Source organism: Neoarius graeffei, chromosome 10 (genome assembly GCF_027579695.1).
Source record: "Neoarius graeffei isolate fNeoGra1 chromosome 10, fNeoGra1.pri, whole genome shotgun sequence".
In the NCBI taxonomy this organism is placed as follows: domain Eukaryota; kingdom Metazoa; phylum Chordata; class Actinopteri; order Siluriformes; family Ariidae; genus Neoarius; species Neoarius graeffei.
Window position 1 is genome coordinate 63,446,036 of NC_083578.1, and position 21,112 is coordinate 63,467,147.

At 40.5% G+C, this 21,112-nt stretch overlaps 2 protein-coding genes across 2 annotated transcripts; one reads left to right on the forward strand and one right to left on the reverse strand.

The window, feature by feature from the left end:
* Positions 1-6,338: 6,338 nt before the first annotated feature.
* On the reverse strand, positions 6,339-14,747 carry LOC132893542 (chymotrypsin-like elastase family member 2A). The gene is made up of 8 exons (XM_060932733.1): positions 14,711-14,747; positions 13,525-13,613; positions 13,283-13,380; positions 12,983-13,108; positions 12,711-12,847; positions 10,234-10,379; positions 7,483-7,635; positions 6,339-6,356 (listed from the first exon to the last, which is right to left on the reverse strand). Exons 1-8 carry the CDS (start codon positions 14,745-14,747, stop codon positions 6,339-6,341), a joined length of 804 nt encoding a protein of 267 aa, XP_060788716.1.
* A 564-nt stretch (positions 14,748-15,311) lies between these two features.
* On the forward strand, positions 15,312-18,892 carry LOC132892565 (chymotrypsin-like elastase family member 2A). The gene is made up of 8 exons (XM_060930847.1): positions 15,312-15,351; positions 15,500-15,588; positions 15,698-15,795; positions 17,549-17,671; positions 17,959-18,095; positions 18,283-18,428; positions 18,582-18,734; positions 18,846-18,892. Exons 1-8 carry the CDS (start codon positions 15,312-15,314, stop codon positions 18,861-18,863), a joined length of 804 nt encoding a protein of 267 aa, XP_060786830.1. The 3' UTR covers positions 18,864-18,892.
* Positions 18,893-21,112: the final 2,220 nt, after the last annotated feature.

Below are 21,112 nucleotides of genomic sequence, written 5' to 3' on the forward strand. Positions count from 1 at the left end.
ACTCAACATGCCCAGTTGTATATTCTTTGTTTTTCTGCTGTGTTGTGACATGCACCATTTGTATATACTGTATATTATTTGTTTTTCTGCTGTGTTGTATGTTCCCATCTAAATGTTTGCACTGGGGTGTGTGCTTTCCATCTCATTATATAATTTTCCCGCACCTTCTCCCGTCATTCTAGCTTTCTTCACTACACTTTCTTCCTCGTCCGTTCTTTTATTCTTGTTTCCACCATCATTGCTTTTAAAAAACGCCGTTATTCTCTGCATAGCGAATATATTTCTCAGCTCAGTCCGAACAAGCTCTCAGTTATCTCTCAGTTGAATGATCTGATGAATCCCTAAAAAGCACTTTTCCCACCTAATGCCACACCCACAACATACAACCGTGGGAAAGAGGGGCAATCAAAGAAAGATGTGGCAGAACAGCAAAAAAAATGTAACTTTTTCACTCCCCCCCCAGCTGCCATGGGAACCACCGCAGGTGCAAGACAGGGGCAATGCACGCAACTACAGACAGGGAGCAAGGCGCAGGCAGAACACACACACACAAAACACTGAACACACACACTTACAACAATACAGGCCGTTACTCGTTACACTATATTAGGTAGGCTATCCAGCGCTGGATTTACATACTTTGCAGTTTAACGTTTGGTACATTTTAGAATGTTAAACTCGTCGTGTCTGTGCTCAGTGCTTTCCTAAATTGTCGGCCACAAGAAGCCCTCGCACGAATGCGTGTGTTTTTTTTTTTTTGTCGTTCGCATGCTGAAAAATTCGCTCGCAAATGCGAGTGAAACGTGCGCACTGTAGAGCCCTGCCACCACCCCAGTCTGCCACTCCAGAGGCACTGTCCCCGACCGCCACGCGATGTTGCAGAGGCGTGTCAGCCAAGACAGCCCCACAACATCCAGAGACTTGAGTTACTCGGGGCAGATCTCATCCACCCCCGGTGCCACAGCTCCGAACAGCCGCCTCGACAATGGAGGCAGAGAACATGGTCCACTCAAACTCAATGTCCCCCGCCTCCCTCGGAAGCTGGGAGAAGCTCTCCCGGAGGTGGGAGTTAAAGACCTCCTTGACAGAGTGCTCGGCCAGACGTTCCCAGCAGACCGTCACCATACGTTTGGGCCTGCCAGGTCTGTCTGGCTTCCTCCTCCGCCAGCGGATCCAACTTACCACCAGGTGGTGATCAGTTGACAGCTCAGCCCCTCTCTTCACCCAAGTGTCCAAGACATAGGACCGGAGATCCGATGAAACGACAACAAAGTCGATCATCGACCTCCGACCTAAGGTGTCCTGGTGCCACGTGCACTTATGGACACCCTTATGCTCGAACATGATGTTTGTTATGGACAAACCGTGACTAGCACAGAAGTCCAATAACAAAACACCACTCGGGTTCAGATCGGGGAGGCCGTTCCTCCCAATCACACCCCTCCAGGTGTGATTGATAAGACTTTGATAGATCCCTGTTTTATTTAAAGAACAGGGATCTATCAAAGTCTTATCTTCACAACACGTTTGTGAAAGTGTATCATGGCACGAACAAAGGAGATTTCTGAGGACCTCAGAAAAAGCATTGTTGATGCTCATCAGGCTGGAAAAGGTCACAAACCCATCTCTAAAGAGTTTGGACTCCACCAATCCACAGTCAGACAGATTGTGTACAAATGGAGGAAATTCAAGACCATTGTTACCCTGCCCAGGAGTGGTCGACCAACAAAGATCACTCCAAGAGCAAAGCGTGTAATAGTCGGTGAGGTCACAAAGAACCCCAGGGTAACTTCTAAGCAACTGAAGGCCTCTCTCACATTGGCTAAAGTTAATGTTCATGAGTCCACCATCAGGAGAACACAGAACAACAATGGTGTGCATGGCAGGGTTGCAAGGAGAAAGCCACTGCTCTCCAAAAAGAACATTGCTGCTTGTCTGCAGTTTGCTAAAGATCACGTGGACAAGCCAGAAGGTTATTGGAAAAATGTTTTGTGGACAGATGAGACCAAAATAGAACTTTTTGCTTTAAATAAGAAGCGTTATGTTTGGAGAAAGGAAAACATTACATTCTAGCATAAGAACCTTATCCCATCTGTGAAACATGGTGGTGGTAGTATCATGGTTTGGGCCTGTTTTGCTGCATCTGGGCCAGGATGACTTGCCATCATTGATGGAACAATGAATTCTGAATTATACCAGCGAATTCTAAAGGAAACTGTCAAGACATCTGTCCATGAACTGAATGTCAAGAGAAGGTGGGTCATGCAGTAAGACAACGACCCTAAGCACACAAGTCGTTCTACCAAAGAATGGTTAAAGAAGAATAAAGTTAATGTTTTGGAATGGCCAAGTCAAAGTCTTGACCTTAATCCAATGGAAATGTTGTGGAAGGACCTGAAGCGAGCAGTTCATGTGAGGAAACCCACCAACATCCCAGAGTTCAAGCTGTTCTGTATGGAGGAACGGGCTAAAATTCCTCCAAGCCGGTGTGCAGGACTGATCAACAGTTACCGGAAACGTTTAGTTGCAGTTATTGCTGCACAAGGGGGTCACACCAGATACTGAAAGCAAAGGTTCACCTACTTTTGCCACTCACAGATATGTAATATTGGATCATTTTCCTCAATAAATAAATGACCAAGTATAATATTTTTGTCTCATTTGTTTAACTGGGTTCTCTTTATCTACTTTTAGGACTAGTGTGAAAATCTGATGATGTTTTAGGTCATATTTATGTAGAAATACAGAAAATTCTAAAGGGTTCACAAACTTTCAAGCACCACTGTGTATATATATATATATATATATATATATATATATATATATATATATATATATATATATATATAAAAAATAGTGCTGTCAAAAATGTCGCGTTATTAACGCGTTAACTTGACTCAATTTTAACGGCGATAATTTTTTTATCGCGAGATTAACGCTGGCGGCACGGTGGTGTAGTGGTTAGCGCTGTTGCCTCACAGCAAGAAGGTCCTGGGTTCGAGCCCCGGGGCCGGCGAGGGCCTTTCTGTGTGGAGTTTGCATGTTCTCCCCGTGTCCGCGTGGGTTTCCTCCGGGTGCTCCGGTTTCCCCCACAGTCCAAAGACATGCAGGTTAGGTTAACTGGTGACTCTAAATTGACCATAGGTGTGAATGTGAGTGTGAATGGTTATCTGTGTCTATGTGTCGGCCCTGTGATGACCTGGCGACTTGTCCAGGGTGTACCCCGCCTTTCGCCCGTAGTCAGCTGGGATAGGCTCCAGCTTGCCTGCGACCCTGTAGAAGGATAAAGCGGCTAGAGATAATGAGATGAGATGAGATTAACGCTCTGTGACATGATGTAGGTTTTTCATAAGCTTTTGAAACTGCCAGGAACTTGGAACAGAGACTTTGCTTAGAAAAACGATAGCAGCTAGACTGTAATGCCACGCCCCGCACAGCCAGAGTCCTCTGCCCTCCCCCTCAAAGAACCAGCGCGGGCAGGGCGCACTAGTAGAGATGGGATTTATGGCTCTTTGATGGGATCCGCATTTTTGTGATCTGTTCTTTGAAAAGAGCCGTTCAAAAGACTGGCTCATTTGGCTCTTTTTAAATATTTATTCAGTTTTAAGAAGACAGTGTCTAAAGAAGCCAGATCCCTCTGAACTGTAAACTCAATGCTATCTATCCCAGAAATCCTTCCTGTAATATGCAAATTTGGCCGCCTCTGACTGGATAGCGCGACGCATCAACAGGCAGAAAGTGTAAAAGTACAAAATGTGTTAAGTGAGCTGAAACAGTAAAGATCAGATTCAATGCAATATTTATCAACGAACAACTTAAAGTTAATATAATAGTGTACTTTATATTATAATCAAGCATGTCAAGCCTACCGTCACTGTGTAACCTGTCTCTCTGATTAGAGTTGTAGACTAACTCAAGCAGTAGATCACTTCACTCATGGTTCTTTTGCTAGCCCCGGTGCTCTGCTTTGGTTTCACTTTGCAGTGGCTGTGTCAAGACGTGTTATGCTTTGCAATTAAAAAAACATTGGTACAAAGCAAGCCCATTCACTTTTTTATGCTGATAAGAGAATTACAATGGTTTTTCATGTGACAAAAATGTGCGATTAAATTGCGATTAATCGCGAGTTAACTATGACAGTTGCGACATTAATCGCGATTAAATATTTTAATCGCTTGACAGCACTAATATAAAATATACTGTATCTACACGTGTGTGTGTGTGTGTGTAGATATATATACATCACACACACACATATATATACACATATACACACACCCCAACCACTTTATTAGGAACACCCATCCACCTGCTGTTTTATGCAGTTATCTAATCAGCCAATCCTTTGACAGCAGCACAATGCATAAAATCATGCAGATACAAATCAAAAACTTCAGTTAATGTTCACTTCAAACATCAGAATGGGAAACATTGTGGTCTCTGTGACGTTCACTGTGGCATGGGTGTTGGTGCCAGGTTTGAGTATTTCATAAACTGCAGATCTCCTGGGGTTTTCACACACAACAGTCTCTAGAGTTTACACAGAATGGTACGAAAACAAAAAACATTGAGTGAGCAGTTCATTAACAGTTCTGTGGGTGGAAATGTTTGTTGATAAGAGAGGTCAGATCAAAATGACCAGATTGGTTTGAGCTGCCAGGAAGGATATAGTAACACATAGCAACTCTTTACAACTGTGGTGTGGTACAACTGAAAAGTATCTCAGCATGCAATAGCAGAAGACCACATTGGGTTCCACTCCTGCCAGCCAAGAACAGGAATCTTAGAATCAAGAACAAGTTCCTATTAAAGTGGCCAGTGAGTGAGCGAACGAATGTGTATGTTAACAGTTATTCCATGAAATCGAGTCGTACATGAGTGGCTATAAGCCATGTACGACGAGATTGAGTGGAATAATTGTTTCATTCTATCCACATTCACTGGATTTTGAGCAACAGAGCATTTTTATGTTTTGCAAATTCGATAAATAAAAAAACTTTATGCTAAACATCCGCCAAAATAATTTCCACTTCGAATGTAAACAAACTAGCAATATGCCAGTAGCAATTTGTGAAAAATACGATAAAATTTTTAAAAAGATACATTCTTTTGTTCCATATTTTTTTGCTTTTGTGGGGTTTTTTGTTTTTGAATAGAATTTTTATTTCATCCTCAGGTGGTTCAGTAACATGCTCCGCCATTTTGTTTTTCTCTACTCATGTTATATGAGCCTAGTAATAGAGTAGCCAATCAGAGCACGTGATTGCTCATATCCAGTGAATGTGGATAGAAATATATATATATATATATATATATATACACACACAAAATATATATATAATTTCTTAACCTTAAATTATTATAAAGCTAATTGTTTGTGTAATATTTGTACAATGTGTCAAGATATTTTAATTATAGAAAAGTCATAAGAGAACGTTTTTTTAATATTTTTACATTTTTTAAAGGAACATTTTAATAAATCATTCTAAATCATTCTAGAAGGTTTATTTTTCAGAAATATTTAGTTGGTGTTTGTAAAATGTAAAATCTAGTTTATAAAATCTCAAATTATTGCAGTGTTTGATACTCATCTCATCTCATTATCTGTAGCCGCTTTATCCTGTTCTACAGGGTCACAGGCAAGCTGGAGCCTATCCCAGCTGACTACGGGCGAAAGGCGGGGTACACCCTGGACAAGTCGCCAGGTCATCACAGGGCTGACACATAGACACAGACAACCATTCACACTCACATTCACACCTACGGTCAATTTAGAGTCACCAGTTAACCTAACCTGCATGTCTTTGGACTGTGGGGGAAACCGGAGCACCCGGAGGAAACCCACACGGACACGGGGAGAACATGCAAACTACACACAGAAAGGCCCTCGCCGGCCACGGGGCTCGAACCTGGACCTTCTTGCTGTGAGGCGACAGCGCTAACCACTACACCATCATGCCGCCCCAAGGGGGTGTTTGATACTAGACCAGATAATCTGTTCAATATTGTAAGATTTGTTCGCATAAAACTTAAGACATTTATATTCTGAGACAAACTTGGCTTTATGGGCTGATCTGAAAGAAAGAAAGAAAGAAAGAAAGAAAGAAAGAAAATATTGAGCTAAAGAAAATGTGTTTCATTTACATGTAGCCAAGATTGCCTTTCTACTGACTCACTAACCATTTAATGGAAGTCCATATTGTATTGATAGATTTTTGATGCTATTGTAAAAATAGTCATTAGGATCTGGGGAAAAAACTGAAGAAAGGAGACAAACAATACAACTAATCTGTTTTATTGATTAGATATTTTTATTTGCTCATGAAGCACACTTCGGTTTAATATGCAGTCATTACCTAGAAAGGGAAAGGAAAAAGAATAAATAACTGTGGGACATTAAGCACTAAGATAAGCATCAGATACTCTGCAGAAACTACACAGACCCTCCAGGATTTCGCGATGTTGCGATTTGCAAATTCAACCAATCCCCGCGAATTCAGGGTGGTGTTGCAATTATATCCAATCACCGCAACTTTCCCGCAAATTTGACCAATCGTTGGCCTCGTCTTGAGGTGACGTCGACAAACTACCTTCCGCCTTACTTACTTCCGTGTTTCCGTTCAAGAGAAGCAGCATGTGCGAGTTAGTGTTTATGTAGGCTTAAATTCTGTTACTGAAAGTGTGTTATGTTTACAGTGAAGGACTGTGTGCACTTTACATTTTTTTTTACTTAATACAAGAAATTAATGGATGACAACATTTTTGCCAAAATGGTATTTTATTTTCCATTGTTTAGGCAGCTTCAGCATCATACTGTGAGATTCTGTTCAAATTGTTTTTTTTTTCTTCTATGAAGCCTGAGCCATTTATTTTATTAGTTTATAATTATTGTTTAATTTAGTCTTCAGGAGAGACTGCCTGCACACAGTACTAGTATTAATAGTTTTTTTTTCTTACATGAAAGCTGAGGCATTTATATTATATTTTAAGGTAACTTCATGTTGTGCTGTGAGGTTCTCTGCACTTTAACTTTTGAACCAACAGGTGCATTTGGATAAGTAAAGCCTATTTTTCTGCATTTTTGTAGTCCTGGTAATCTTTTATATTGGTAAAGATGTTTATAGGACCATTTCTCAGTGTCTTTGTTTTTTTAATCAATAGTTTTTCAGTAATAACTTAATATTTAAAATATCACTCAATTTTAAATCACAAAAAGAGAAAATCGCAACAATGTCTCGCAACTTTCACTTCCTCCCGCAATGTAATCGCAACAAAAACCTAAAAAACACCGCAACTTTCATCGCAATTTTTTGGAAACACCCCCCCGCAACATCAGACATTTTAGCCCGCAACAATCATAAAAAAGGCCCGCGAAATCCTGGGGGACTGATTAAACACACATCTAACTGTGTACACAGTGTTAGTAAGTGTATAGAAAACTGATGTATAAGATATTAATGTGTAAGATAACAGTGCACCCACCTGGTTGATCCAGGGGATGTAGGCAGAAACACGGGTGAAAACCGAAGGCTTCTTGTAGTAGTTGCAGCCCAGACTGGAGCCGAAGCTTACTATACCATAAACCATCCAGGCGCCATCAGATCTCTGACAGTTCAGAGGGCCACCAGAGTCACCCTGTACAAAAGAATTACAAGCATGTCTGTAGATGCAGTTATCGAATCACACGTGTGTGTGTGTGTGGGGGGGGGGCATGTGTAGGTGTGACTGATATACTTAACATCTATATGTGGTTGTACATCAGTACAGTATTTGTATTGATGTGAGAGTCACAAGATGCTCCTTGTAAATATTTGGGTGCTGTGTTGCTTTTTTAAATAGGTATTGGTCCTCCCAAATAAAGTAATCAAAATGGGCATGTGTAGGTGTGTTCCCATTTTCTGTACTGTGACCTGCTGAGATGATTATACATTGTGGTTAGTTATACTTTGGCATTGTGCCCTTAAAAAGGCTTCTTCAAAAGTTTTTCTGTATAAATAAAGGTTTAACTATTTCAAAAGGTTCTGGTTTTGAATAATTTCTAATATGTAAACACTCTGTTGTAGGGTTATACATATACATTTTAAGGGTTCCCTCAGAGACATCAAAGCATACAACCCCGATTCCAAAAAAGTTGGGACAAAGTACAAATTGTAAATAAAAATGGAATGCAATGATGTGGAAGTTTCAAAATTCCATATTTTATTCAGAATAGAACATAGATGACATATCAAATGTTTAAACTGAGAAAATGTATCATTTAAAGAGAAAAATTAGGTAATTTTAAATTTCATGACAACAACACATCTCAAAAAAAGTTGGGACAAGGCCATGTTTACCACTGTGAGACATCCCCTTTTCCCTTTACAACAGTCTGTAAACGTCTGGGGACTGAGGAGACAAGTTGCTCAAGTTTAGGGATAGGAATGTTAACCCATTCTTGTCCAATGTAGGATTCTAGTTGCTCAACTGTCTTAGGTCTTTTTTGTCGTATCTTCCATTTTATGATGCGCCAAATGTTTTCTATGGGTGAAAGATCTGGACTTCAGGCTGGCCAGTTCAGTACCCGGACCCTTCTTCTACGCAGCCATGATGCTGTAATTGATGCAGTATGTGGTTTGGCACTGTCATGATGGAAAATGCAAGGTCCTCCCTGAAAGAGACGTCGTCTGGATGGGAGCATATATTGCTCTAGAACCTGGATATACCTTTCAGCATTGATGGTGTTTTTCCAGATGTGTAAGCTGCCCATGCCACACGCACTAATGCAACCCCATACCATTAGAGATGCAGGCTTCTGAACTGAGCACTGATAACAACTTGGGTCGTCCTTCTCCTCTTTAGTCCGAATGACACGGCGTCCCTGATTTCCATAAAGAACTTCAAATTTTGATTTGTCTGACCACAGAACAGTTTTCCACTTTGCCACAGTCCATTTTAAATGAGCCTTGGCCCAGAGAAGACGTCTGCGCTTCTCGATCATGTTTAGATACGGCTTCTTCTTTGAACTATAGAGTTTTAGCTGGCAACGGCGGCTGGCATGGTGAATTGTGTTCACAGATAATGTTCTCTGGAAATATTCCTGAGCCCATTTTGTGATTTCCAATACTGAAGCATGCCCGTATGTGATGCAGTGCCGTCTAAGGGCCCGAAGATCACGGGCACCCAGTATGGTTTTCCGGCCTTGACCCTTACGCACAGAGATTCTTCCAGATTCTCTGAATCTTTTGATGATATTATGCACTGTAGATGATGATATGTTCAAACTCTTTGCAATTTTACACTGTCGAACTCCTTTCTGATATTGCTCCACTGTTTGTCGGCGCATAATTAGGGGGATTGGTGATCCTCTTCCCATCTTTACTTCTGAGAGCCGCTGCCACTCCAAGATGCTCTTTTTATACCCAGTCATGTTAATGACCTATTGCCAATTGACCTAATGAGTTGCAATTTGGTCCTCCAGCTGTTCCTTTTTTGTACCTTTAACTTTTCCAGCCTCTTATTGCCCCTGTCCCAACTTTTTTGAAATGTGTTGCTGTCATGAAATTTCAAATGAGCCGATATTTGGCATGAAATTTCAAAATGTCTCACTTTTGACATTTGATATGTTGTCTATGTTCTATTGTGAATACAATATCAGTTTTTGAGATTTGTAAATTATTGCATTCCGTTTTTATTTACAATTTGTACTTTGTCTCAACTTTTTTGGAATCAGGGTTGTACTTACAGACCTTTTTTTAAATGTATGGTACAAGTTATTTGCTTTACACTTTCTCTATTATTCCAACAAATATCTTACACTTCACATGTTTCTATCTAGCAACTTGCTCATGCAGCAAGCTCATCACTGTCAGTTCTTTCAGCACATCTGGGTTTAAATCTGAGCTACTTTGAAACAAAGCATATGCTAATAAATCTAAAAGTGTAGAATTGACCTGCATATAGCTGATGAACCAGAGAAGAGCATCTATCAGCACAGTAATTGTATTCACAGCATTAATGTGTATGCCAAATCAATATGTTTAAACAGATTACATGTTTATATTGTTTGCAGAATTTGGCATTATCCAGAGGGACTTAGAAGTGCTTTGTCATCTTGATGCCTATCTCTTTTATATCTTGATGGATAATGGGTCAAGCCATGCTTGAAGACAAGGTGGTGTCCCTGTTTGTGTATAGGAATGTGAAAGGTATAATGCAGCATTGCAGGAAGGGAACATAAAACAATGCACTTACATTGCAGCTGGCCAGCTGGCCATCCCCTCCAGCACACACCATTTTCTCGGTAACCAGATTGCTCCACCAGTCAGGCTGACTGCAGATAGAGTGGCTGACTATAGGGAGCAGAGCCTGCTGCAGAATTTCTGCAATAGGACCTCCAGCTGGAAACAAGAGAGCGAATGAGGAACAGACAAACATATTACTTGAGATTATACAGTGGTGCTTGAAAGTTTGTGAACCCTTGAGAATCTTCTATATTTCTGCATAAATATGACCTAAAACATCAGATTTTCACACAAGTCCTAAAAGTATATAAAGAGAAGCCAGTTAAACAAAAGAGACAAAAATATTATACTTGGTCATTTATTTATTGAGGAAAATTATCCAATATTACATATCTGTGACTGGCAAAAGTATGTGAACCTCTTGGATTAGCAGTTAATTTGAACGTGAAATTAGAGCTAGGTGTTTTCAATCAACGGGATGACAATCAGGTGTGAGTGGGCACTGTGTTTTATTTAAAGAACAGGGATCTATCAAAGTCTGATCTTCACAACATATGTCTGTGGAAGTGTATCATGGCATGAGCAAAGGAGATTTCTGAGGACCTCAGAAAAAGTGTTGTTGATGCTCATCAGGCTGGAAAAGGTTATAAAACCATCTCTAAAGAGTTTGGACTCCACCAATCCACAGTCAGACAGATTGTGTACAAATGGAGGAAATTCAAGACCATTGTTACCCTCCCCAGGAGTGGTCGACCAACAAAGATCACTCCAAGAGCAAGGTGTGTAATAGTTGGTGAGGTCACAAAGGACCCCAGAGTAACTTCTAAGCAACTGAAGGCCTCTCTCACATTGGCTAATGTTAATGTTCACCAGTCCACCATCAGGAGAACACTGTGAGGAGAACAGCAATGGTGTGCATGGCAGGGTTGCAAGGAGAAAGCCATTGCTCTCCAAAAAGAACATTGCTGCTCATCTGCAGTTTGCTAAAGATCATGTGGACAAGCCAGAAGGCTATTGGAAAAATGTTTTGTGGATGGATGAGACCAAAATAGAACTTTTTGGTTTAAATTAGAAGCGTTCTGTTTGGAGAAAGGAAAACACTGCATTCTAGTATAAGAACCTTATCCCATCTGTGAAACATGGTGGTAATAGTATCATGGTTTGGGCCTGTTTTGCTGCATCTGGGCCAGGACAGCTTGCCATCATTGGTGGAACAATGAATTCTGAGTTATACCAGCGAATTCTAAAGGAAAATGTCAGGACACCTGTCCATGAACTGAATCTCAAGAGAAGGTGGGTCATGCAGCAAGACAATGACCCCAAGCACACAAGTAGTTCTACCAAAGAATGGTTAAAGAGAATGAAGTTAATGTTTTGGAATGGCCAAGTCAAAGTCTTGACCTTAATCCAATTGAAATGTTGTGGAAGGACCTGAAGCGAGCAGTTCATGTGAGGAAACCCACCAACATCCCAGAGTTGAAGCTGTTCTGTACAGAGGAATGGGCTAAAATTCCTCCAAGCCGGTGTGCAGGACTGATCAACAGTTACCGGAAATGTTTAGTTGCAGTTATTGCTGCACAAAGGGGTCACACCAGATACTGAAAGCAAAGGTTCACATACTTTTACCACTCACAGATATGTAATATTGGCTCATTTTCCTCAATAAATAAATGACCAAGTATAATATTTTTGTCTCCTTTGTTCAACTGGGTTCTCTTTATCTACTTTTAGGACTTGTGTGAAAATCTGATGTTGTTTTAGGTCATATTTACACAGAAATATAGAACATTGTAAAGTTCACAAACTTCCAAACACCACTGTATATGGTAAGAACATGTAATTATCTGGGTTTATCATTGACTACTGAAAGAACTAAGAATTTTCCAAGGTAAATATATACAGTACTGTGCACAAGTCTTCGGCACATGTAAAGAAATGCTGTAGACCAAACATGGCTTAAAAACAATGACCTGAAACGTTTCAATATTTAAAAAAAAATACTATAAACCACAGTCAGCCATAATAAATAAAACAAAGTCAATATTTGGTGTGAGACGACCCTTTGCTTTCAAAAAAAATAGTAGTCTCAAGTACAGCGAGTGCAGTTTTATAAGGAAATGAGCTGTCGGTTTTACTGAGCATCTTGCAGTACCAGCCACAGTTCTTCTGGACACTTTGTCACAATTGTTTCTTAATTTTGCAGCAAAACCCAGTAGCCTTCATTATGTTTTCTTTTTTCATCTGAAAAGTGGTCTCTTATGTAACATGCTGCTCAGATACAAACTTTTTTTCTATAACATTTAATTTTGTGCTGGAAAACGAACGTTTGGAACTCTAAAATGTTACTGACTCGATACTGTAGAAGTCATAAAATAGGAATCTATAACAAAGTTTGTATTAAAAAAAATAAGGTGCCTAAGACTTTTGCACAGTACTGTACACATGAAATTGTTTACTGATGAATAGTTATTGTATAGTTATACTCACTCCAAAGACGTCCCCAACCAGTGACATAGCAGCCGGTGCCGCCGGGCAGCACCAGTCCATCATCAGGCAAACAGGCAGGCATGATTGTGTTAGAAAACTGCACACGGTTCTGCAGTTTGATCAAGGCAATGTCATTCCTGAAATATGAGGAGACAAAAACTACCATAAAAAAAGAAGTCAAGATAAAGATATCTTCACACAGACTTACTGCTATTAAACAGCGTTAGTGGTGTTACTCTGTTCATGACTGAAACTATATTTAAGACACTAACCTGATTCTCTGGGGGTCCCACTGATTATGAACAATGATCCTCTCAACACCCATTGCAATGGAGCCCGGCTCATTAGTAGTGCTCAGCCTGTGCTTGCCCAGATACACTTTGTAGGTTCGACTGCTGCTGGACCACATGCCTCAAGTTTAGTAGGGTTTAGTAGATCTGCTTTTGTATTGAATTCATTTATCATCTATCAATATATCTATCAATTAGTATCATGCATTTTGAGACATTATATCAGCTCTGTTTGTTATTGGTTCTCCATTGAAATAAAAGTAAAGAAATGAGGTCTCTTACCCGACGCAGTGAGCTGCAGTAAGAACCCACTGGTCAGCGACCAGGGTTCCTCCACAGGTGTGGTAGTAGTTGGAGCCGCTCAAGTACTGGAGAGAGATCTGCAAAATATAGAAGGAATTAGTGACTATGAGAAATTGACTGGCTATCCAGGTCAGTACATAAAAATGTAAGAGTCTATCAGTTCCAAAACATACGATACAGATGCAAATGTAATAAAACGCAGATGAAAATGTGCACAGTACCTGCCAGGGCCAGCTGTTAGCTCTAACATTGTCACCTCCAACCACCCTGTTGACAATGGGTGGGAAGGTGGGCCGCCCACATCCATAGGCTGTTTAAAACACACACACAATGTACAGTATATGTAATGCATCACACTGATGTACATGCTCATAAAAAGAGCGTGAAGTGCTTTCATGCTTTCTTCTTAATAATTACTTAAAGAGTTTGTCAGAAATCATTTAACTACAATCAGGGTGGTGGAAAATTTATTAATGTACTGATTCATGTTATAGTTTATATTGTAGCAATGCTGCTGAATTCTCGAATATGATTGATCAGATGGTGTTGATTAATTGTCTTTAGTATAAATACACAGGTGATTATAGGAAATCGTGCACGCTGATTGGTCGAAAAATTTGGATTATTTCTCGATAATTACGTCGAGCAACTTGGCAAAATGACGGCCAATCGCTTTGTCACCGTAAGTGAGGAAGAATTAGAAATGATGAAAGACAGGCTTGTAGTTTTCGAGTCCGACTCGTGCCCTAATTTTAAGGACTCGTGCATTAACTGCATTAGGACTCATAAACTGGAGACGAGGACTTTGATTTTTTTTCTTTATTTTTTTTGTCACATGCCATAATAATTTGGCATAAGATATTTATATCTACATTAATTTTTGTACTAGGCGGCACGGTGGTGTAGTGGTTAGCACTGTCGCCTCACAGCAAGAAGGTCCAGGTTCGAGCCCCGTGGCTGACGAGGGCCTTTCTGTGCGGAGTTTGCATGTTCTCCCCATGTCCATGTGGGTTTCCTCCGGGTGCTCCGGTTTCCCCCACAGTCCAAAGACATGCAGGTTAGGTTAACTGGTGACTCTAAATTGACCGTAGATGTGAATGTGAGTGTGAATGGTTGTCTGTGTCTATGTGTCAGCCCTGTGATGACCTGGCGACTTGTCCAGGGTGTACCCCGCCTTTCGCCCGTAGTCAGCTGGGATAGGCTCCAGCTTGCCTGCGACCCTGTAGAACAGGATAAACTCCGCACAGAAAGGCCCTCACCGGCCACAGGGCTCGAACCCGGACCTTCTTGCTGTGAGGTGACAGCGCTAACCACTACACCACCGTGCCGCCCTATTATTATTATTATTATTATAATCAATAATAAAGGTCAATAACGTAATTAGCTAGAAAGCAATGTTCCTCTTACCGCCAACAATGAACAAAGCCAAGATCAAGAGTTTCATGATGAATGTACAATAGCTGCTGCAAAGTTGCACTTTATATACTTAATTACACAATCCTTAGAATTTTAATTCCGCCTACATTGTTGCTTTTGCCCATGAATACTGTTTAGTTTCATAGATAACTGTCTTAAAATACTTACATTATCTTTATTTGTACACTTGTCCTGTGAATTTCGCAGCTGGCATCAGGAAACCTTACATGACTTAGACATAAGCTCAAAACCTTTGAATACAATAACATTTCCCCAATTAAAAAAGATATGCCTGCATATGCATTAAAATACATACATATATGCATTGTTTTACTTAATGTAGGTTTATACGCATGAGTTAAATGCATCAGTGAGGTGGATTTGCTGGACACCCAAAGATGTGAAAAATCTGCACCCCTAACAGATGTTAGCTGGGAGCTATTTTCTCATTAGATATATGTCAGATCAAGGTGAATCCTCTCAAGTTGGGTTTGTTTGATTTTCCAGACAACTTTCCCAGCAGTCAAGCTTCCTTGCTGTCCCAAAGTATATAAATCCCAGCTAGAAGGTGAAAAGAGTCGAAGACGCAAACATGATGAAGTTTGTGGTGCTAGCTATTCTGGTTGTTGGAGGTAAGAATCCTTCTGTTACTTCTGAGCTGTGCACAGACCCATGTGTCCTTAGACATTCTCTTATACTGTATATTGTACTTCTCCAATCGGCAATATAATATGTTTCAGTGCTCTTTTGTAAAATGTGATTTTCAATGTGGTTCCTTAGCTTATGGGTGTGGTCTGCCCACCTTTGCTCCTCTTGTAAAGAGGGTTGTGGGTGGTGAGGATGTCCGTGCCCACAGCTGGCCCTGGCAGGTAAACCACATATTTATATTGCTGACACTTTTAATAATACAGGCTACACTGCTTCAGATGGTAAATATAGTTTATATTCTGTAACTATTTTTCATTGGTAATTCCACAGATCTCCCTCCAATATACCAGCAGTGGTAACTGGTACCACACCTGTGGAGGAACTCTGATCTCTGACCAGTGGGTTCTGACTGCTGCTCACTGCATCAGGTAAACATTGCGTCAAGTTTCAAGGAATACCACTTTACACTACCCTAATAAACCTGATGTTGGACTGGAAACTCATCTCATCTCATTATCTCTAGCCACTTTATCCTGTTCTACAGGGTCGCAGGCAAGCTGGAGCCTATCCCAGCTGACTACGGGCAAAAGGCGGGGTACACCCTGGACAAGTCGCCAGGTCATCACAGGGCTGACACATAGACACAGACAACCATTCACACTCACATTCACACCTACGGTCAATTTAGAGTCACCAGTTAACCTAACCTGCATGTCTTTGGACTGTGGGGGAAACCGGAGCACCCGGAGGAAACCCACGCGGACACGGGGAGAACATGCAAACTCCACACAGAAAGGCCCTCGCCGGCCACGGGGCTCGAACCCGGACCTTCTTGCTGTGAGGCGACAGCGCTAACCACTACACCACCGTGCCGCCGACTGGAAACTTAAATATGGAATTATTCCCTGTTAAAATTTTCCATTGAGATTCTGGTAATAAGAAACACTACGATGCAAATATGTGGAGTTAGGGGTTTCTGAATGGTTCATCAGAAAACTGTTCACTCTCATGTCGATTGGAGATGGCGAGATTGAGTCAAGACAATGCCACATCCATTCATGGCAGCAAAATTTGTAGGAGGAATGGCCTACATACTCTCCCCTGTCAATCACAGAGACACAAGTTAATTATAGGCACCTGTGGGCTCAGGTATGAAGATGAGGGTAGATAAAAAGAAGAAAGCACAACTTTATTCATAACACACTTGTGAAATTTCCTCTCTGCATTTAACCCATCTGAAGCAGTGAACACACACATGCACACACACGTGACCAGTGAGCACACACACATACCCAGAGCAGTGGGCAGCCATGCTAACAGCGCCCGGGGAGCAGTTGGGAGTTAGGTGCCTCGCTCAAGGGCACCTCAGCCCAAGGCCGTCCCATATTAACCTAACCGCATGTCTTTGGATTGTGGGGGAAACCAGAGCACCCGGAGGAAACCCACACAGACACGGGGAGAACATGCAAACTCTACATAGATAGTAGTTTCCTCAGTGTGTGTTATGCTGCCCTGTGACACAGCATGAGCAACAGTTTGAAAAGTTCTGTATACAGCAACTGACTACACAACTGGCTGCTCTAACATGTCTCTGAGGAAGCATGTGTTAGCCTTCACTTTCCCTGGTTGGTAGCTATTGTATAATAGGGGAGAGTTCACCGGTGTGTAGGAATTGGCACTGAGTTGGACTGATACTGAGACTGATGGATATCCATCCATCCATCCATCCATCCATCCATCCATTATCCATAACTGCTTATCCTATGCAGGGTCGCGGGCAAGCTGGAGCCTGTCCCAGCTGATCATGGGTGAGAGGTGGGGTACACCCTGGACAAGTCACCAGGGCTGACACATAGAGACAAACAACCATTCACACTCACATTCACACCTACAGTCCATTTAGAGCCACCAATTAGCCTAACCTGCATGTCTTTGGACTGTGGGGGAAACCAGAGCACCCGGAGGAAACCCATGCAGACATGGGGAGAACATGCAAACTCCACACAGAAAGGCCCCCGTCTGCCACTGGGCTCGAACCCAGTACCTTTTTGCTGTGAGGCGACAGTGCTAAAGGGGGAAATATGTTTTTTTTTTTTTTAATAACCTGTGAGGTTGTAAAATAGTTTTAACACGCACAGTTTTGAATTTCATGACTCAGCAGTTTCTTTTGTGGTCCTGCAGCAGCACCAGAACTTACAGAGTTTACCTTGGCAAACACAACCTGAAGTTGGTCGAGGATGGTTCTGTGGCAGTCCCAGCTGGCAAGATCATTGTCCATGAGAAGTGGAATCCTTTCTTTATCCGGTAATGGAAATGAAACACATAACAGAAAATGTGTAAATCATCAGTAATGCTGACATATGAGGGCTTTTCCAAGAAATATTTCTCAAATGTAAACCTGCAATATATATTTACTTTATTGCTGATATTGTATTTATTATAAAAACTGATGGAATGGCATTAGTTACCAGGATATTCTCTGGAATATTTTAACACAGTGGTGCAAAACTAGCAGTTTAATTTGAGAAATACTGGAATTGTATTAACACCTGTTCTGAATTGACACCTGTCTTATTTCATGTGTGCAACAGTAATGATATCGCCTTGGTGAAGCTGGAGACTCCTGTGACTTTAACTGAATCCATCACACCTGCATGTCTTCCTGAGGAAGGTTACATTTTGCCCCATGACGCTCCCTGTTATGTCACTGGCTGGGGACGCATGAAGAGTGAGCTTCCTTCACAGTAGCTCTTCCCATTAGGCTAAATTCTGTTACATTTGAAAGGACTTCATTGTAAAACAATCTGTTCCTGTTCTAGCGAGGTCTGTTTTGACTGGAGCCAATATAATAGTACTCCGTATCTACACACATTTAGAAATTTGATTATATCCTTTCTCTTTTCCTCTTTCTCTAGCTGGAGGTCCCATTGCAGATATCCTGCAGCAGGCTCTGCTCCCTGTGGTTGACTATGCTACCTGCACTAAACCTGACTGGTGGGGATCTCAAGTTAAGGACACCATGGTCTGTGCTGGAGGAGACGGCATTGTGTCTGGCTGCAATGTAAGTACTGTCTGTGAAATGCTGTAGAAAAGCTAAACCTATAGGACACATTTGTGCTTATATTCATTTGTTATTAGATTCTGGTGCTCATTGGAAAGTGATTCCATATGTGTTGGTTTAGTTTTTAATCTATCTTTGTGTTATGTGATTTAGGGTGATTCTGGTGGCCCCTTGAACTGCCAGAATATTGATGGTGCCTGGGAAGTCCATGGTATTGTGAGTTTTGGCTCTGGCCTTAGTTGCAATTATCCCAAGAAGCCCACAGTCTTCACCCAAGTTAGCTCCTACATAAGCTGGATCAGCACTGTAAGTTCAGTAATGTCCTGCTGATGAACACTACTGTTAGAAAGTTCTAAACAGTACTGTGACTGACCAAGGTTTCTCTCTCTCTCTCTCTCTCTCTCTCTCTGTTTACAGGCCATGGCCAGCAATTAAGGACAGCTTCGACAACATGAAACCTTTCTCTACATTGCAAACAATAAAACATCTGTTTGAAAGTGATTTTCTGGTTGCGTATTTATTTTATATCCAAAAGGATACCTTAGAAATGTCTAGTCAATTTCTAGCTTAATATACACACCTGTATGGTGGATCTCAACCAGTGTTTGAATTACATGGGATCACCTCCAAAAGGGTACTCAAGCTCACTTTGAAAGCAAATAAAAGCCGAAGATATAGTCAGAGCTTAAAAATAATTAAATCAATAATCATTTTATTAATAACATATTTCTACTCCTCACAGGTTAGCATAACTTTGAAAATAAAACTAGCTCCTACATCCCATCTCTCCCCAGTCTCTGTTGTGGTATTTCTACAAGGCAGGAATACGTACAGTTGCTTACCTTTTACATAAACTATAGTTCATGCAGTTTTAGTTGCCATGAGCCCTTAGCTGTGAAGCTAATTTAGTGTCAAACTCTAAGAAATAAACAGATTCTGCTCTATTATGTATATATCTATATTTAATGTCCATGCCTTGCAATTTGAAAATGCTGCCAGAAAACATTTATATTTGTAAAATAGAAGTGTGATGCATTTAAAATCCACCCTCTTTCTTTAAAACCTACAAATTATGCAAGGCTGGTTTTAAATACATCATAAATAATAAGTATAGATCTTACGAATAGAAAATACTGGCAAAGAAATAAAGCATGGTTTTAGGAAGGTTTGGTGTTGGAGTAATTTTGGCTAGATTCAAATGTACTTTTTTTGGCAGATGGCAATCTGGTAGGAGACAGCATAGCACCTCACAGACAGTTTTACACTTTTCAAACAGGGGGTGAAAATAGCAGAGAAAGAGGGAGATGACAGAGCTCACAGGCTAACATATAAATTTTGTGATCTATCAAAAGTATATGATAATGTAACCTCAAGATATTCTGGAAATATCAATCTAGTCTTATAGTATTACCAATATGTAATAAAATAATGTAAAACAAGAATGATTTGAATATTGTCTGATCAGTCAAAAAAAAAGTGGTTGATGTTTCTTATAAATGGTAACATACAAGGCATACAGTAATCAGTTTAAAAATTAACTAAATGGAGAGTATATTATGGATGTGAATGTTTTATCGGGAAATACACCACTTGTATTTTTCATACAAGCTACATCTGGGATGTGGAGAACCAAATTAGTGACATAAATCTCTGTCACTCACAAGGGAATCGATGAATTGTTTTGATAAATTTGGGTACTTTTCGTTTGTGAATGTGTCTATATAATAAAAAGAAAATCACATGTTGGCTTGAAGATATGAAGTTTATCTTATGTTGAAAAACTTACATTTTTCATACAAAACACATCGTGGATGTGAGTGACATATTTCCCAATATTTCACTCTGATAATGTCACTCCCAGTGTCACTGATGCGGGACGCTGACTTGTCAAAATGGCGAACCAGTTCAAAATGAAAATTCTTTTGATTAACTTGTGTATTTTGTTTTTTGTGAATGTGTTCAAATATTATAAAGAATGTTATACAGTTGCACAAAATATGAAGTTTATCTTGTCGTGTTGAAGATATTTTCACTCATTTGCTTCGCTCACTCATAAGTATGTTCACCACTCAAAGGTAAAGTTCATATCTTCATACAACCATGTAATATTTTATTTAGAGGCCCCCATGGGGGCACTATACATATTCACTTTCAAAAATGCTTGTCACCAAACTCCAGGAAATACTAAGGTGTGGGACGCACATTAATGGGTGCAAATATATTCAGAATGCCCTTTTCTCGACCTGGCAAGAGTTTGGAGACAAACTGTCAACATCTAATATCAAAAAACTGACTTTTATTCTGTCAATCGGTCTTCGTCACCACACATTTATATAGTGATTCACTTGCATGAATTCGTGACCATTCTTGTCACCAAACTCCAGGAAATACTAAAGCATGGGGCAAGCATTAATGGGCGGAAATATATTGGGGATGCCCTTTTCTTGACCTGGCTACAGTTTGGATACAATCTGTCACAATTTCCTACGAGAAAAGTGACTTTTATTTAATGAACTGGGCATCTATCCAGCCATCATGGCAGTGGCTGAACAGGCTGGATTTCTCTGAGAATGGATTCCATTCGTGTTCTCGTTTAACATGTTGGGGATTATTTCTGCTGAAATGCCAAAAATGCCTTGAAAAAACTTGAAATATGAAACACTTGATATTCTTCTTACATTGTG

Coding starts and splice junctions, on each gene's coding strand:
- LOC132892565 (XM_060930847.1), top strand. CDS start 15,312: ATGATGAAGTTTGTGGTGCTAGCTATTCTGGTTGTTGGAG. Junction 15,796..17,548: donor ACTGCTGCTCACTGCATCAG/GTAAACATTGCG, acceptor GTGGTCCTGCAG/CAGCACCAGAACTTACAGAG. Junction 17,672..17,958: donor TGGAATCCTTTCTTTATCCG/GTAATGGAAATG, acceptor TGTGTGCAACAG/TAATGATATCGCCTTGGTGA.
- LOC132893542 (XM_060932733.1), bottom strand. CDS start 14,747: ATGAAACTCTTGATCTTGGCTTTGTTCATTGTTGGCG. Junction 13,109..13,282: donor ACTGCAGCTCACTGCGTCGG/GTAAGAGACCTC, acceptor CATGTGGTCCAG/CAGCAGTCGAACCTACAAAG. Junction 10,380..12,710: donor TGGTTGGGGACGTCTTTGGA/GTGAGTATAACT, acceptor TCTTGTTTCCAG/CTGGAGGTCCTATTGCAGAA.